The 19,537-nt window shown below is 39.4% G+C and overlaps 1 protein-coding gene across 2 annotated transcripts in view; it reads left to right on the top strand.

Moving 5' to 3' along the window:
- The window catches only part of LOC124167717 (protein 60A-like), a 62,749-nt gene extending 50,000 nt beyond the window's left edge, over nucleotides 1-12,749 (top strand). For both annotated transcript variants that reach the window (XM_046545723.1, XM_046545724.1), the window contains exon 7: nucleotides 12,041-12,749. In XM_046545723.1, the coding sequence (XP_046401679.1) occupies nucleotides 12,041-12,301 (261 nt within the window). In that variant the 3' untranslated portion in view covers nucleotides 12,302-12,749. The remainder of the gene's footprint in view (nucleotides 1-12,040) is intronic.
- Nucleotides 12,750-19,537: the final 6,788 nt, after the last annotated feature.

Genomic DNA, 19,537 nt, shown 5'->3' with positions numbered 1-19,537 from the left:
CATTGTTCCCCTGTAACTTGATATTTTCCTGTGGAGTCTCGGAAAGGAAAAAAACGGCAGAGGCATTAGCTGATGGAGAGCCGAGTGTAGTTCCGTTAGGCCCCTTGCACACACACCGATTTTGGACGGCCGGTAAAATATTGGCCGATATTTTACCGGCAAAGCGATGCTTGCACACACGCCGGATTTTTACTGGTCAAACGATACGGTGCTAAGTTTTTGAGCCGGCATCGGCGATCCACAGTGACAATAGCCGGCAGCTAACCGGCATTTTGCCGGTGCCGGCGTGTGGTCGGTACGTGTGCAAGCTCCAATGCTCTCCCATTGTTCACTATTGGAATGTGGACGGCCGATATTTTACCGGCCGTCCAAAATCGGTGTGTGCGCAAGGGGCCTTAAATCTATGACGTGGTTATTATCCTACGGCACTGAGATTGCCCCGATTGTTGTTCAATCTCTTGGGAAAGCTCATGCCATTTGCCTGTCGTGTTTTGCCTTAAAATTTTCAACGGCTGCAATTCTATTGCAATACTCCTGCGAGAGCTTTTAAACAAAATTGTTCGTGAGTAGGACAAGCAACGTAGAGCGATGGCGTATGCAAAGAGAGGATCGGAACTCTTTCTACTCCCTCTTATGCCGCCGCAGTTATCAAAATTTCCTCTTTCAAATAGTACTGAAAGAGGACATTTCGATAACTGTCGTAATTCCAGGCATACGTCTGCAACACCGCACGATAGGATTAAAAAAATGTCGCAAAATTTTTTTTCTTTATAGCTTCGATCCTAAAAATAGGGGTGTGCCTCTTACACAAGCTTATACGGTATATTTTTCAGTGCAGGTATGGCCTTAGGAATAAATAGTTGCACCCCAAGATGTCACTCACAAATCCCTACATTTATAACATTTGGCCCCAGATGGAAATTGTCTCACGATCCGAAGCAGTAAAATTAAACATTTAATGTGTTAAAGTTTTAAAGACAACTAAAAATTAAATAAAATGCAATTAGCAACATGCAATAGAATGAAATAACAAAGTCAAACAATAATATTAGCTCTACAGCATATCTTAGACATACTTTTGAAACTCTTTATTTTAACCCTTTCCCTACGAATGACAAAAATATACATTTCCTTCTCTCCCCCTTTTCTGATGGCCACTGGTGGGCAAAGTCTTTGTTTTGGGACCCATCAAAGCCATACCCTCCATACCCTCGAAATCCGGGAGCAGGTACCCAGACCCCTTATATTACCCCTCTTTTTGGTTGGGGACCACGGTCATTCATTTGTTTGTAGCCAGTTTTTTGAAATAAATATTTGTTCCCTTCTCAAAAAATGAAAACCAAGAATTGAATTCTTTATCTTTTGAGCAGGGTTTACAATTTTTAACCCTAATTAAATTAAAAAGAAGAACTTCGTGCTTTCACATTAATATTTGTGGTGATCACATCATGTGATCACTAGGGCGGATCGCAAAAATCGATTTTTTTCAAATCCGTCTGGCCCAATGAAAAAAAGTTGTGGGACCGATCAAAAATAAGGCTTGAAAATTTTGAGACCTGTACGTGAACCCCTGACCCTCGCTCAAATGCAATTTAGGGGGGGAGGGTCAAAATTCGAAAAATATAATATTTCATGGTCATTCTCTATAGATTTTGCCGAGTTACTGCTCTTCCAGGGCGAAAATTTCGTGACTTTTGACGTATCTGCCACCGTTTAGCCACAAAATGCCTAATTTGAGTCCGCGTCCGCGCAGAAAATATTCCAACGCCCACGCAGCGTCGCGGATACCAGAGCCGCAGGCCGATCCCTTCCCCTCCACGCTCGCTTCTCCCCCTCCCACGCCTCTAACACAGCAAAATTCATCCCGCGCATGCTGCTAGGAGGTCGTTTATCTTTGATAATATAAATCAGAAGATGGTAGAAGGTAAAAGACGATGCGTAGTGAGACGACTTGTCCCTTATTTGGCGCCTCGTCGGCGTTAAACAAATCGATGTTACCAACTTTTAGAGAAGTGATGAAATATTTTTAGATCTGCGCATGCAGGAAAGGAGACTACGGTCATTTTAAATTATGAGATATTTTTGCGTGTAAGTGCATGGAGGAGCATAAGGTTCCCCCAATGAAGAAGTATTTTGAGAGACAATCTGACGAAAAGAAAGATGATGGCTGCTGGATTGAACCCTAAATAAACTCGACAACTGAGGAATAAAGGGAATCGTAGGACAGCGTTGAGCCATCATCGTCAATTCTTGTACGGGAAGATAGTATCAAAACTGGCGAGAAATTAGCCGATTTGTATCTCTACTTTCATCATGAAATAAACATTAAGCACTATAAACAAAACACTATAACCTCAAATTGGAACTTCTTCCGGGAAAATGCGTCTGCCAACTGTGATAGAGGTACGTATATGCAAGAACCAAGCAACAGCAATGATCGTTCCCGCAACTTTAGCTGACGCAAAAGTCATAACTTCGTGAGATACATCAAAGCTAGTGTACCAGAATTACTTACGTAGACAGAAAAATATGCTAATTACTGTGGATAAGAAAAGAGAGGTGTCATCAAAGGGCCTTATTTCATTGGAATGAAAGACTATACTCTTGTCTGATGAAAAAAGGGAAGAGGACTTATCAATACAAGTTTAGAGGGGAATGTGTGGTGTTAGTTGAAGAAACAGGGTCCCACTTTTGGAGGTTTGCCTCCTCCGTCGGAGGATTAGAAAAAGTTATAAAATCTGCGGTTATTGATGCCTTTCCGAGTGAAAATTAGATACACAGAATTAAAAAGGATTTGAATGCGATGGTACCAAGCGAATACCGCCCAAAAAGGAGGCATCATCCCTTTGCTAAAAGCGTAATTCCAACATCCCTTGCAGTGTGGGTAGACTCTTCTCAGGATTCCCACCGGGTTAATTTTTCCATAATGGCCAACATTTCAAGCTCCGACTGGGGGCCCATCCTAAGGGATAAATTTTGTTGAACCCCGAAAAGAGTTTACCCACATCATTCGCCGGGAAGCATCAAATCGTATTTCATCCCTTACAGTGGTCTGTTTGCAAATTGCACTATGTTGACTTGGATTTGCGACATAAACATTGGGAGGGTAATCTAGGGACCCAATTTGCATTTCCTGCAAGGATGCGTTTGGCGACGAATCCGAGATTTTTTAAAATGCTGGATTTTAATATCGACTTAAAGGACTAACCGCTGATGATATATTGGAGAGAGACTCCGGTTCCTTCGGCTATATCTGAGCTTAGCACTGTGGAATTTAAAAATCTATTGATGAAAGTTCAAATTTGAATTTCAATATTCCTTATATTATACATACGGATGAGAGATTCGCGAAAGAATTTACCAAAACTTTGTTGACAGCAGCAAAAGACGAGGAATTACACTAACATAAGAAATACAGTCTGGAAAGCAGGTAATTGAGTAATTCCTTCGTGATTGTTCCTCACTGGACGATGCTAATACATCAAATATTAGTAAACACTAACGAAGAAAGACGCACTTGGTGTGAATTTTGATGCATCTGGGGCGTTCGAGAGGGGAGCGGGGAGGGTACGCCGGCGGCCTTCACCCTTATTCATCCATTTAGTCATAGCTGTCGGACAATACCGGAATAGAAGTGCATAACCTAAGTTCCCAAACCTTCATAGCCACTGGAGAGGCGTCTTCATAGACCGTAGTCTCCTTTCCTGCGTGCGCAGGTCTAAAAATATTTCATCACTTCTCTAAAAGTTGGTAACATCGATTTGTTTAACGCCGACGAGACGCCAAATAAGGGACAAGTCGTCTCACTACGCATCGTCTTTTACCTTCTACCATCTTCTGATTTATATTATCAAAGATAAACGACCTCCTAGCAGCATGCGCGGGATGAATTTTGCTGTGTTAGAGGCGTGGGAGGGGGAGAAGCGAGCGTGGAGGGGAAGGGATCGGCCTGCGGCTCTGGTATCCGCGACGCTGCGTGGGCGTTGGAATATTTTCTGTGCGGACGCGGACTCAAATTAGGCATTTTGTGGCTAAACGGTGGCAGATACGTCAAAAGTCACGAAATTTTCGTCCAGGAAGGGCAGTAACTCGGCAAAATCTATAGAGAATGACCATTAAATATTATCTTTTTCGAATTTTGACCCTCCCCCCCTAAATTGCATTTGAGCGAGGGTCAGGGGTTCACGTACAGGTCTCAAAATTTTCAAGCCTTATTTATGATCGGTCCCACAACTTTTTTTCATTGGGCCAGATGGATTTGAAAAAAATCGATTTTTGCGATCCGCCCTAGTGATCACACCTGATGATGACGTCTAACGTTGGAACCATGGTCGTGAATAAATATTAATGTGAAAGCACAAAGTTCTTCTTTTTAATTTAATCATGAATGGTTTCACCAAGTTACGCCTCAAACAATCAATTTTAATTTTTAACCCTTTCGAGACGGTAGTGTTCTCCCCTTAGTGTGACTGCTGTACTGAGAGAGATTCTTCTGTCCCCTCCTACAATTAATATTAACTTATATCTCGAATTTAGTATAAACATCAACATGGAAATTGTTGCTGCATTAAATGTGTTAATATTGACCGTAGAGGTTCTTTCAAAATTAGACTATTCCTGGAATAAAACGAGAAATTCAATTCAAAGTCTGCCATTTACGTGCAAGCAACAATTATCCATATAGCTAATTAATATGAACAAAGCATGATTGACTGGAAACCAATACTGGTGGTGGGATTATAAACCCCGAAAGGAAGAAGCCCAACTACCCTTGGAGTCCAAGATAATGCGGAGTCCCCACTTATAGGAAGGGTCGAAAAAGGTTGGTGCTGAGAGTGTGTGAGTATCAGCGAGACCTTTCTGAACACTTTGTGCCATGGACGTAATATTATGTCCTGCTAATCCTTCTGAGGGTTGCCATGGACGTAATATTACGTCTTTCCATTTAATTGGCTTTGTGTGCGTGAAGCCGTAATATTTAGCCGGCGGTACTTTTCCAGTTCACTGCTTAGGGGTTCTTTTTTTTAAAAATCAACTGCTCGATGGAAAAAGAGTTCAATTTATGTCTTGAGGACGAAAAGTCCTCTGCAGCTACCGGCATCCTCATCTTAGGCCACTTAGGGTGCGATTCATAGACGGCACTTTAGGCTAAAGTATACTTTAGCCGGGCTAAAGTCTGCTTTTTCCGTTTCATAAACGCCACTTTAGAGGAAAAATGGCCGAATCGTCACTTTACCGTAAAGTGCCCAACCGGAGCTCACTTTAGGGCTAAAGTGTCCTTTACGGATGAATAAATATGGCTGCACCGGCTGTTATTGAAGTTGAAATATGAAGATATTTGGGTTACGGAAATGAATATGAACTAATTTTTTTGTGAGAACACAGCAGCAAACTGGCGCGTTTCAAGAAATAACCAGACAAGTAATATATGTCTTTTCCCTGAATATATATCGAGTCGGTATTGATGGAGATGACCCAATTCTTATATTTTGAAGTTTAACTCTATCGGTCGTGTGATAATTACAACACAGTAAGTGGTTGAACAGGTTGGCATAATTTATGTTGATTTTATATACAAGTTAATTGTTAAGTTCTTAGGTTATTTATACGTTCATATTCTAGAATTTTCCTTAAAGATACTTGAATATGATAGCAAAATTCTGTTTATACATTGGCGTCAATAGCCTTCGTAAACAAAGACTTGATTTTCATATCGTTTGGCCAGCCAAATACTAGTTTCTACACCTTGTATTGCATTTTAAGCGTTTTCATTCAATATTTGCTTAATGTACTCTTTCCGTATGCCTCCATATCACGCTTAACATGTTTCTGTGATTGTGAAACTAGAGTCGAGTTTCTGTTTCGTTTTTCGACTATGCATTTGCATGTTTACAATGATGATATAAGATCTCGTCATGAAAGGCAGCAATAAAAAGTAAAACGTACTTTCCTTCATAGCCATATTATCAGCAGCAAAGCAATGTTTCCTCGAGGATGTAGGATTGTTATGAAATGTTATTTACACAGCATCACAGACTTCACTGACATTTTCTACTGCAAAATTCGTGAATGGATACTCGGGTTAGGTATTCACATATGTCGAGGCATCTTTTAAAGTAGACAAAGAGATATTTATTGATATAAGTCCATTCTCACATTCAACATGTTTCATTGCGTGGCCATTCATTCATTGGTTTTGATGATATAGATATTCTTGACTGTACATTCTCGTCCATTTCTCTAGAAAATATAACCCCTTAGGTCAACATTCCAAGAATTAAAATATTGGTAAGCACAAAAGAATTCAACAAACACCCATACCTCATTCAAAATATGCGTCCAACTGAGACAACCACTGATCGGTAAATCTTCAAATTAATTGGTAGTTTCAAGTTAACGCGAGAGAATTTCACTATTTCACCCACCTTCAATGAACGTACACCATCAAACTTCGACTAACATGTAGTCCAAACAACCGTATGCAGTTAATCATAGAAAATGATCATAAAATGACGTGAAAATATCAGCATTTGAATATTTACTTCGCTGGGAACATCGAAGGGCATTACCAATACACGAAGCTAATTAAAAGTGAGCTTTTATTCAGCCAACTCAATCATTAACGTACAAAAAAGCTAGTGGGGAAAAGCTTTCAATGACGCAGTATTCATTTACATTTGCACATAATATGAGAAAACGAGAAAATACAGCTTAATAAGTCTTAGCAAAATACAACACGAAAACCCAGTCCACCCAGTCGCCAGAAACATGTAAACAAGTACGCATTTAATATCGTGCGTCATCTTTTTCTTCACTTTTTCGCAGCGTTCATTGCCAACACTCAAAAATTTCAATGCATGATCGAGACTTTAGGAGCTAAAGTTCCACTTTATAAAGTGAGATCCTTGGGACGACTCTGAAACGAACTTTAGCTAAAGTCTCACTTTACCGTAAAGAGAGACTTTGTAAAGTGAGCAATTTCAGTGTCGTCTATGAATCGCACCCTTAGATTTCCTAAATTCTTCAGGTCACTTGGATTTGTGATGACTTGATGGGTGTGTTACACTGGATCTAAGGAAGTTTCAGGGCCAAATGCAATACTGTTTATGGGCTTTAAGTTAAAGCTTATATATTGACATTGTCTGTAGTCATTTGGAAATCAAAAATATTAATAATTTGTGAAGGTTTAAAAAATACAATAGCCTTGGATACTTAAAAAAATTTCTCATTTCTTCATTACATCTGGTTAAGGAACTATAAATTACTGATACATGCAATGGATCACAACATGTTTTAGGTATAGTTATTTTGTTGTGATGGAAAATATGTGAACATTGTTCTTAATCTTCACAGAAAATAATAGTTTTTATCGAATCTAGAATCTTAACTTGCTAACCACAGAAAAATTGCCTTCGTTTACATTTTAAAATTTTTCCCAAAACTGAGGTCTCAAAATTGGGGGGGGGACTATATTCGGAGATATACGGTACATAGGTGAAATTTGGAATGGGGATAGTTGAGAAGGCAGAGATAAGGGAGTGCCCATAGAAGGGATATCAATAGGATTGCGAATTTTTCAATACAGGTGTCAGTATAGTCGAAAGTACGATTCGATTTTTATAGTAAATTGGCATAACTTGATAAGTGTATACGTTGGACCAATGAAATTTGGTGAATGTGTACATCATGGTATTCCCCACAATGCACATTGGAAATATGTTTTGTATATTGGCTCACATTCGATATCTATCGAATCTACTTTTTCTTAAAATACATATATCGAATTGCTATAACATGTAGGATTTTACATCCTAGGACATAGTTGACCAGGGATTATATAGTAGATACCCATAGACTGTAAGTTAAACCAATAGCACTGCGGATTTTACAGTTCAGATGTCAGTATGATCGAAAAAACGATTCGATTATTACAGCAAATACACAAATTGGCATAACTTCAATAGTATATCCGTTGGATCAATGAAATTTGGCGTATGTGTACATCTTGGTATTCCTCACAATGCCCAATGGAAATATGTTTTGTATGTAGTCTCATGTTCGATATATATCGAATATGCTTTTTCTTCAAATATATCGAATTTCTATAACATATAGGATTTTACATCCTAGGACATAGTTGACCAGGGATTATATAGTAGATACTCATAGACTGTAAGTTAAACCAATAGCACTGCGGATTTTACAGTACAGATGTCAGTATGATCGAAAAATCGAATCGATTATTATAGCAAATACACAAATTGGCATAACTTGAATAGTATATCCGTTGGACCAATGAAATTCGGCGAATGTGTACATCTTGGTATTCCACACAATGCCCAATGAAAATATGTTTTGTATATAGACTCAAGTTCGAAATATGTCGAATCTACTTTTTCTTAAAATATATCGAATTGCTATAATATGTTGTATTTTACATCCAAGGGCATAGTTGACCAGGAATTTATGTAATAGATGACCATAGACTGGAAATAAAATCAATATCGTTGCAGATTTTACAGTACAGTTGTCAGTATAATCGAAAGATCGATTCGATAATTATATCAAATACGAAAATTGGCATAACTTGATTACTTTATAATTTGTACCAAAGAAATTTTGTGAATGGGTACATCTTGGTATTCCTCACAATGCCCCAATAGAAATATGTTAAATATGCGGCTGGGTATTCGTATTAATTGGTCTCAGATCTTTTATTTTTTTAAATCTGTTATAAATTGCTTAAGTTTATTGGGTTAAAACCCTTACGATCAGAGTGTGAGTAGCTACAATCATCGAGAAAGGTCTAAATTACAAAAAATCGGCCTTTTTAAATAACTTCACCGGTCATTATTAATTTATTTCTCCCCATTACGTAAATATTAAAATATTACTAAGACGACTAAAGTATTGTTGACGGCGAAAAAGCGTACTCTCCAGACATTTCATCCTTTTAAACGATATCATGAGTTTTTTTTCCTTTTTAAGCAACTTATGGGCACATAACTCAGAAACACGTGACACAACAATGCTTCCAACCCCCTAATTACCCACTTGATGAGTCCAAGCGACTATCGACTTGTTAAATTATATATGTATTAAAAAATTAGCAATAATGTTGTTCAACTCATTCATAAAAAAGAGCAAAGTCCATTTTATATTGAAATGCACATCGATATAAATATATTTGTGATGCTAATGTTTTAAAAAATGCACAAATATAGTAAAAATGGCTGGATTTTTTAGTAGGGCTTTAAATTTAGCAGCCGGCACTCAAAGTGTTAATGAATATCCAGCAAAAATGCTCCATACAGAGGAGGCGGAAGAGTCTCTTTGGGTTCAGTACAGCAGTCATTCTAAGGAGAGAACTCCACCGTCTTGAAAGGGTCAAAACTAGGGATGGTCGCATCGGATACCTTGGATCCAAATATCCACAGTTATTGCGCTACATCAGATCCAAAGTCACGGAAGACATCGGATCAGGATCCGAAACTTTAAATAATATCATCTGTGAAAGCAACGCCCCTGAAGGGCGGAAAGAGTTCTGATTCTATCTTCGAATGCGTCGTCACATGCGATTCTTGTCCTCCTCATGAAACGTTTTGTGTGAAAGCTCTCGCAGGCGTTATGTAGCAGAAATTCAGCGGTGGAAAATAAAAAAGGCAAAATACGATGGCACATAGTGAGACTCTTCCCAAGAGATTGAACAATCATCGGGGGAATCTCAGCATCATAGGATAATAACCACATCAAAAGTAACTACGTCGCAGATTTCAGAAAACCACCCTCAGACATAGAGGGTTTCCAGGAAGGGTCGAACCAAAGTAGAGGGTTTCAAACTACATAATTTTAACACCCTCCATAATCGAAAAAAACTTAATTTTTCAAAGAAATCTACTGTAAAGTCATGATTTTTCAATATCCCAGATAGCACAAAGTAAGTGAGTTAACCGTTTCTTATGGTTTTCTTACGGAAAAAATTGATAAGCAGCTTATCATAAGCTAAGGGACTTATATAAGGCAACGGTAAGACGTTAGGGACGTTTAGGTAAGGAATGCCGTCAAATATCCTCAGGCAATGTAAGTCACTTCTGTTGGAGTGCCAAAGGCGGCTGAACAGCGTACTAAACATGCTACGCGGCTCATCTTGACATGAATTTAAAGGCTATTGGGGAAATTTAGCGAGTTTTGGTAAGGGCTGAACAACTGATATCAGATTTTCCCGTAAATAGAAAAAAATTAATAACTGCAAGCAACCGGCTAGTGAAGATATAAAGCATAGTACAAGTACTCTATCCATGCGGCGGAAAGAAAAAAAAATAACATCAGGGTGGATCCGAACGTGCGATCCTCGGAACCGAAGTACTACACGCTAACCACTACACCACGGCAGTTGTTGAGAACTGAAGGCGTAGTTACTAATTAAATATCCAATTATGTAAAAAAACTTGTTTGGCATGTGCATGAAAAACTGAATTTATTCAAGGTCCATACATTTTAACATTTATGAATTTTAAATTATGGTTTGATAACCCGATGACTACAATACGTATATTAGATGTTCCTTCCGGCATTTTTATATTATTCCACGTTGGTATTCTTGGGAAATTGTGTTTTTCTTACGACCTTCATTAAGCTATCAGTTCATAAATGTGAATGATTTTCAAATTATGGCGGTATGATGTTATTTCTCCTCATAATATAGAAGCGCCAATAATAAAAACATTGTTTTAATGCATAAAGGCCTTAATTAACACTCTGTAACGATGGGATAATAACAGCATCTACGGAAGTGCTGAAAGTTTGGCATCCATTTTGCCATTACTCTGGATGTTTGTCGTCCTGGCCGTAAGAAACCCATAACAAGCTTACTTGAGAAGAGACTTCCTTATTTCTTCCTTTCACCTTATCTCAATGACTTATAATGTGCTAGCTGGGATTTTGTTTCCTAATATGAAGGAAAGTCATTGTGTTTATATGTTTTGGGGGGTCTGGACCCCCTGTACTTCCCTCTCTCGTTTCACCACCGGTCAGTGATTTATCCTAAGATTTTTCCTATTTTCATTTCCAAACCCAAGCGTTACAGTTTAGGTCCTGAGCATGTGAAGATGTTTTTAAATACAACTTGAAAGCCTATAAAAATTATTTTTAATTTATGAAAATATTAAAATGTGTATGAAAATTTAAGAAGCATTTCTTTAATTGGATGTCCCCAGAATAAACTTGAATAATTACTTCGTTTAATAGCAGGAATTTGAAAATGCATTTGGATCCTAAAAATATCCTGGATCCGTCCATCCCTAGTTAAAACACTATTTTAAATTATCAGCTGAGTGTGAATAGATACAAATGCATGAGATTCAACCAAAACATATATCTAGTTGAAAATTTTGGAATCTCACTCTCACACTAGGTAAATGTATGTACTAGTCAAAAAATAAGGTTATAAATTTCCTATTTGAAGCTTTAAATATAAGTTGTTAAAAAGTTGTATTATGTTAAAAAAAAACATTTGTAATCTGAAAGCATGTCTTAGGTTGATAAAATAATATTTTAAGAGTAAATAATATAGTCATGCATTTTGCCTGCCCCCACCACGTTTCGTTAGTATGGCTGGTACACGTCTGTAGTATGCCCACAGAGTTTATTATTTTTGAGTTAGCCTTCGGGTGTATCAGACAGACTGTCTTGATTTGGTTGTGAAGATCACTGAAAGTTGTAAAACATGACTTCACTTCCAGAAATTGAGGAAATTTAAGTATACGTGGTGTGTCCACTCCGAAATGGTTTGGAATTGGGCTCCAATGTCAAAATGAATGTCATTGTCAAAATGGCAAGGGACTGCATTAACATGTAGTACGTATTCATTTCTAAATGCATGGATGACTTCGGTGGACCCCAAAGTGGATTGGAATTTGACCTCAGTGTGGAGTGAGCTCTACCCTCACCTTTCCAGGTTAAATTGCTGTGCGGGAGTAAATTTTATTTACTGCAATATACAGATGTAAACATGTATGTAATGTGTGCTATTTTATTTCAGGATTGGATTATTGCCCCTGATGGATATGGAGCATTTTTTTGCAGTGGAGAGTGTAACTTCCCCTTGAATTCACACATGAATGCCACCAATCACGCCATCGTGCAGACCCTTGTGCACCTCATGAAACCGTCCGAAGTTCCCAAGCCGTGCTGTGCCCCAACCAAGCTCACGCCTATTTCAGTGCTCTACTTTTTGGATGACTCCAACGTCATCCTTAAGAAGTACAAAAATATGGTGGTGAAAAGCTGTGGTTGCCACTAGTGAGATGAAGTCCTGTGTGCTGTAAGATAAGACTTGTACTGTAGCAGTACACACTGCATTATTATTATTAAATGTTTTACTGTGAATATTTGAATGGGTACGCGAGAGACACTACGATCTTTTTATTGCACAACGTAACTTAAGAATCCCCATTTAAAATATTTTAACCAACAAATCATATTTTCTTTCTGTGAAAGCTAAATTGATGATTAAAACAATGTAAGAGCAATTAAATGTATTTTATGAAAAATATTGTCATCCTACGCTAACATGTGGCAGCTGAATGACGCATGCCTTTGACGCATTTATGCAAACAATAATGACTGGATTGAGCAGTGATGTGGCAGGAAGATAGCTTATATTTTTTGTACACATGTAGATTATACAAGAGAGGCATTTTATCCCTTGGAAGTCCTTTATGTATTGTATAATAAAAAATTCTGTGCAAGATCTTTTTCCTTTGCGGATGCATAAACTAACCTGTTGAGATTGTGAATGTGGTTACTCTTTAAAGAATGAGGTAAGACTTTAAATTCGAAAAAGTTTCAGAGCAGAGGTGTGTTATTTGGGACTTGCATATGTACATCCAGAGGTTAAACAGCTGAAATTTCTTGAGTTACATTTATAAATAATGATATGTCGCTTCATTTCTATTTTCCTTACAGATTTATCTTAAAGAAAAAATACTTCTAGCCCCTAAATCAAGTACTTTTCCCGAAAGCATTGTACATATTTCCCTGGTAAGTGTAAAATTGGTTTAAGATAAAAATTCATTCTTTGACCATCAGCTGCTGGTATAATGACCAATGGCTGCCCTTCACTGCTGGATTGAATATTTACCAGTTCTTTAATATTATGGGTTAGCCAGGCTCAAAGTGGAGCTCTTTTCCTGTGCCCATAGGGGTAAGCTAATTATTGAAAAGGCATATGAGACCATTAACTGGTTTCAAAACTCCTTAGTATAATTCCCAGTGGAGTAGGACTACTTTTATATTTGAGACTTCATTGTGTAATAAATGTTGTGGTACTTCCTGTGGATGCTCTCGATCCTATGTCGGCTCTTGACTAGCACAATGCATCCTTTTTTTTTGCCAAGATGGCCACTGGTATCCATCCACGTACTCCCATGTTTAAGATAATAGTGGTGTTTTCAGGGGTAATTCTCTCTGTTTATTTATTTTTTTATTTTTTATTTATTTATTTAAGTAAATTTCACATACAGCTGTGATGCCAATTTACAGTGAAACTATTAACAATGATGTACATGAATTAGACACAATACAATAACAATATAAAAACAAACAAAGAATTAACCAGAAGGGAAGTATAACATTCAATTAGCAGACATATGGGTCAAAGCTTGTGCGGTGAATTTCTTGCACGACAGGTAAAAAGGATCTATGGAAGGAGTGTGTTTAGAAGGGAGGAGAGGCGATATAAAGGTGAGCGCTTGGTCAGGGAGATTCTGGGAATGGGCAGATGGAGTAGGGAGGGCGAGCGGGTGGAACAAGTCGGTATTCTAAAATTCAACGGAGAGAGGAGTTCAGGGCTGTCAAAAGTCGAGTTTTAGATGTTGTGTAGAAAGTTGAAGTCCGTTTTAAGTCTGAGATTCTGCGGATTAGACAAGGAAAGAGAAGACAATACAGCATCAGAGGGTTGTGGTGCTCTCAGCGTGTGTGTCGTCTTGTGTACGCAGCCCATTCCCTTACATTTCCAAAACGAATGGATTTTCTGTCAACTGTGTCAGAAAAGGTGATTTTCATTTCAATGCTTACTACGCACGTGGCTTCAACGTCCGCCATTTCCAACTATGCTGGCAGCCACTGGGCCGCCCGCCGAGACGACGCTCCCATCAGACAGCCCCGAGTAAGTCTTTCTGAGTGTGGAACCTACTCGCCCTGCTTGTTCTCCTAGCTGGGGACGTCAGCCTCAACCCTGGCCCTGATCTTCGTCTATATCACCAGAACATTCTGAGTCTTCAGAACAAACTCTCCATACTTTCCTCCCACTATTCTGACCTCTGCTTTTTTGATGTGATAGCCCTGTGTGAAACCTGGCTCAGCGATAGAGTGGGCGATATTGAGTTGGAATTAGGACACAGTCACCAGATATTTCGACATGATCGAAGCTCTCGTGGTGGGGGAATACTTATGGCGATTAACCCCACCATCCCGACCACATGAACTTTTTGATCTCGAAACTGAGTGTGAAATAGTGTGCGTAGAAATTTGGCTTGAGGAAGGTTGTGGAATCCGCATCCCAAAAAATCTCTTCATTGGCTGCTTCTATCGTCCCCCATCATGTGATATATCAGTGTTGGAGGCATGTCTTGAGTCGGTCCTCTGCATTCACACCTTTGGTGACCTGATTCTACTTAGGAATTTCAACCTCCCCATCACATGGAATTCCCAGACCAGCGGCATCAGTGCCGACAACAATGGCACGTTTCTTTTAGATCATTTCTTAGATGGCCTGGGCCTTTTCCAGTGTAACCCTTTCCCCACTAAATATTTGGCAACGTTGAATCTCATCCTTTCCTCATTCGGTGTAAACTCTCCCACCACATGCAGGAATATTTTCAACTCCTACCACTCCTCGCTCGAGTTCTCATTGCCCATGTTCCTCCCCCACCGCACTTCTGCCCAAACTTCGCCACCAGGGTGGTCAGTGAAATCCTGGAAGGAGCCAGACTGGGAAGCAATCAATCACACCCTCTCCCTCCTGCCCTGGGGTCTCCTGGAGAGAGGGTCTGCGGATGATGCTATGGAAGTGTTTATGACTTTGTGCACGGCATCACCAATGCCTTCGTTCCCTCCCTAAGGACATCAAAGAAAAAACCCATGTGGCTCGCAGCTGAAACCTCTCAAGTTCTTCAAAACAAAAGAGCTGCTTGGAAGCTTTGGAAGTCTTTTCCCAATCCCCACACATATGCCTCATTTTCTTCCCTTCGTAGTGTCGCAGAATCTCCTACGCCACGATTATAGAAATAGCATCAAATCAATTACAGATGACATGGCTTCTAATCCTGAACTCTTCTGGTCACTATTTAACTCGAAATGGAAAGCAGCCCGAATACCATCCATCATTAAATCAGACCAAGGGTCTTTCTCGGGGGCTGAGCAACCTTCGGCTTTTAACAATTACTTTTCCTCAAACTTCAGCCTTCCCACTCCACAATTCGAACTTCCACCACTTTATCCGGTTTGCTCTCTCTCACTTACCATGGTCTCTTTTACGCCCAAGGAGACTCTACGCCTCCTTAAATCTTTGCCTCCCAACAAAGCCACTGGAGCCGACGGCCTCGGTTCACTCTTTCTACACCAAACCGCTGATATTCTCCACATCCCCCTCTATTAATTATTCGACCGATTCTTTTCAGCGGGATCATTTCCTTCAACCTAGAAAACAGCACTTGTTATTCCCGTTTTAAAATCCGGCATAAAAGGTGATGTAAGTAACTATCTCCCTGTATCGCTCCTCCCTATTCTTTCTATTTTATTCGAACGTGCTATTCATGACCAACTTCTATCATTTACTGTCACTTACATCTCATCCCAGCAGCATGGCTTCCTTCCATATAGCTCCAGTGTTACAAACTGAATGCTTCTACATCAGCATATCACTGCTGCCATCAAAGTCTCTTCTCAATTGAATGTTTGCTACATTGACTTTGCAAAAGCCTTCGACTCCATCAAACACACCCCTCTTACCTACAAAATGTCTCATCGCTATAATATCCACGGCTCTTTCCTATCTATATGTACTGTCGAATTTCCTAGCCGACCACACTCAGCGAGTTGTTCTTGACGGAGTGTCTTCTCTAAGCATCCCCATCCTTTCAGGCGTCCCCCATGGCAGCGTTCTCGGACCTCTTCTCTTTTCCCTCTTCTTTAACAATATTACAATCTGTGCACTTTCTAATGCATGCAGAATTCTATTCTTTGCAGACGACTGCAAAATATTCAAAAGAGTTGAGAATACTTCTGACTCACAGTCTTTGCGGTCTTCCCTTCATTCCCTCGAGGCCTGGTGCCTTCGGTGGCAACTCAAAATTAATACAAGGAAATCAAAATACATACCTTTTTCATTAAAACGCACCATCACTCCTTATGAATACACCACTTTTAATGAAATTGTTCTGATAGATTCCTCCATCAATGACCTGGGTGTTACTTTAGACTCCAAACTAACTTTTCTACCGCACGTCAACATGATGAAATCCAAGGCCATGTCAGTCGTGGTAGTTCTTTATCGACTCACCACTGGTACCAACCCTGTCGCAATGAGAGCTATTTTCACCAGTTGTGTTCTCCCAATCCTCGAGTACTGCTCCGTTATTTACTCCACTGCCTGTCCCTCCAACCTTAAAATTCTTGAACGCCCTGTTAATTTCTTTATTTCAGTAGTCCGACACAGTGTTCCTCACCTCCGTAATTCTTCTCGCTCTGAAGTAATGTCCGCCCTATCATTGGTCCCACTATCCTCCCGTAGAAATTTTCATGACCTTTCCTTCATTTACAATGCCTTAAATGGCAAGTTCCGATCCTTAGAAATACTGCCTTTCTTTTCAATCCACATTCCCACCTCTGCCTTTCGTAATAATCACCTACTACACCAGCCGAAATTCCGTCTTTCTCTCTCTCAGAGATCACTTTTTTATAGGCTCCGGACCTCTTTCAATACCATTTTGACAACTCACCCTTCCCTGGATCTTTCAATGCCCGTCAGATCATTGAAGAGGCAGCTTTGAAAAGCCATCTTCTAAATCTTTTTTTTTTCTTTAATATCCTTTTTATAGTTTATACTTGTAAAGCTGCAGATTTTAAGTCTATTCAATGTACAGGCCATATCGCCTGTTTTTGAATGATTCAATAAATTAAAAAAATCCTAGAAAATCTTTATATTAGCTTCTTATCTTTTTATCTCCTCCAAAGTACTCCTAGGTGTTCCCTGTTGACTTAAAATGACTAGCATTTACACCTACTAATAATAGAGCTTAAATCTAGATAATAAACCTTCATTATTTCAACCTTTTGTCATTTATTGGGAAAAAAAATTTTTCTAAGAAAGTTGATGACAAAATTCTAGACTGCTTGTTACACTGACTACTAATATATCCAGTCATGCTGAATACTCTGCTTACTTAAAAAATCTAAAATTTGAATTAGAAAGATGTTTCCAGATGCTAAGACCTGTGAATATCCTTATTAGTGTTGGCTTTTATGCAAGCATGGCTATCCACTTCCAGGAAATCCTTATAGAATTTCTCCTCAATTGTAACATCGTATTCCTGTCTTCAGGGCTCAACCTTATTGCATGTAAACTTAAGTTTGCCTTTGCACCATTAATCTGAAAATGGAGCTTAAACCTTGGTTATAGTCACAGTGCCCACCATTTGCCAGTGATCTGGAACTACTTAAAAGTTATCTCCAGAAAGACATTTTCTAAAATCAAGACCAATAAATATTCCATGTTGGCATTGGTGATGGTGTTGGCATTTATGATGGCATGGCTTGAAGTTGAGAACGACACGGAGGTAAGGAGATAGAAGAAGAATTCATGAATGAAATTAAAGACAATAGGGCTCATTGGATATTAAATGAGGTAATTAAAATGAAAAAAGGACGTGGAGAGGTAAAATGTTCCTTATGAACCTCTGGATAAAAATGCTACTTGTGCATTATTCGCTCACCTCCTCCACAACCCAATGCAGACACTTAAAATGGCACCTACAGATTCTCTTCATTCCTAAGTACACATGGAAGACTTTCACGGTAAAATACTTTTCATTTCAACATACTGTTATCTGCCCATTTTGGCTCAAACAAATGTGGGTGTAAACTTAAAAAGAGGAAATCATAGACTCCGTTTAGTTTTTGAAGAGGTATTCCCGGAGTTTGTCATGCATTGTATGCATATCTGGGAATGATTTTTATTCTTTTGGCTGAAAAGAGCAAAAACCTGTGGCATTTTTTAGTGTACCCCCCCCCCCCCAGAAATTCCTCTGAGCTTATCCGCAGAACTTCTCCCACTAAGGACTTTTCACGCAAAGGCCCTTCAACTCAAAGGCTCGGAGACTCTAAGCCTCGGAACTCTTGTCTCCGAAACTCTGCCCTCCGAAATCTGCCAATCGAAGCAGCCAACCAAACCAGCCACACCTGGAGATCAATAGGTACTTATATAGGTAGTACGGCAGAGGAATACTTACTCCTTGGCAATCAAGGGGAAATGGGCGCTGAGGCATAAGTATGCAGTTTGGAGTGAGAAGTACTACCATAGTCCTATCACAATGCTCTCTCCCTCCAACACCTCACCCCACTATGTCTTTTCCCTCCATGAACTCCAACGAATTGCATCCATCAGCCATCACCCGACTTAGTTATGTCTCCAACCCAGAAGATTGAGGGGAAAATTCCGGCCTGTATGCGGTTCCCCCTCCTTCCCCGGCTGGGATAACAGATGTTTTGCAGCAGTGCCAGTCGATAGGGGCGCCTACAGTGCAGATTCGCAGCTGATTGAACATCGCCCTATTACCCCTCCACTCCTTAGCAAAATCCCTCCCCTCCACCCTGACACGTTTCGGAGAACGCAAGCCCTCTCTTTTGCTCAGGTGCCCGTGGTGGACGGCTGACATGGGTGATTTCAGCAAAATTATACACCTTGTACTTTTTGGTAATGGTTCCTATAGGATCATTAGTTATCATCGTTGTTTTCTGTAATAATTCTGATTTTGAATATTTCCACTTCTAATAGATATTGATTGAAAATAACTCATAAATTTTTTGACAATTGTTTCTTGAGTGCTGATTTCTTGTTTGTGGAGTCTTTCCCTGAACCAGCTTGTGACCGACGATTGGAGTACCCTATGTCTGGGGCTAACGTGCACAATCTCCAAGATTTAACGACGTAACGCCACAAACCCTCCAAAAAATAAAAATCTGATGTGATGCAAAAATAAAATACATAAGCAAGTTAAGTCCGAAATTTGCTTTGGAGGGTTGGATGCAGGTTGTCTATAACGGCAATATGCTGTTGATTTACAATCATGGTTAACATGCGAGAGTGCATCATAGATATTCATTATGCGTCCCAAGATAGAAACTTCTGAAGAGATTACTTTTAAAGAAGCATGACTTTTTACGTTCCAACTAATTTGCTTTCAATAAATGTGTATTGTTGGCATTAAGAGTAAATATAAGGACTTCTTGACCTGAGGTTAGGAGCCCCTAGGCTAGT

Source organism: Ischnura elegans, chromosome 11 (genome assembly GCF_921293095.1).
Source record: "Ischnura elegans chromosome 11, ioIscEleg1.1, whole genome shotgun sequence".
NCBI classification, from domain to species: domain Eukaryota; kingdom Metazoa; phylum Arthropoda; class Insecta; order Odonata; family Coenagrionidae; genus Ischnura; species Ischnura elegans.
This window is presented reverse-complemented; position numbering and strand designations above follow the sequence as displayed.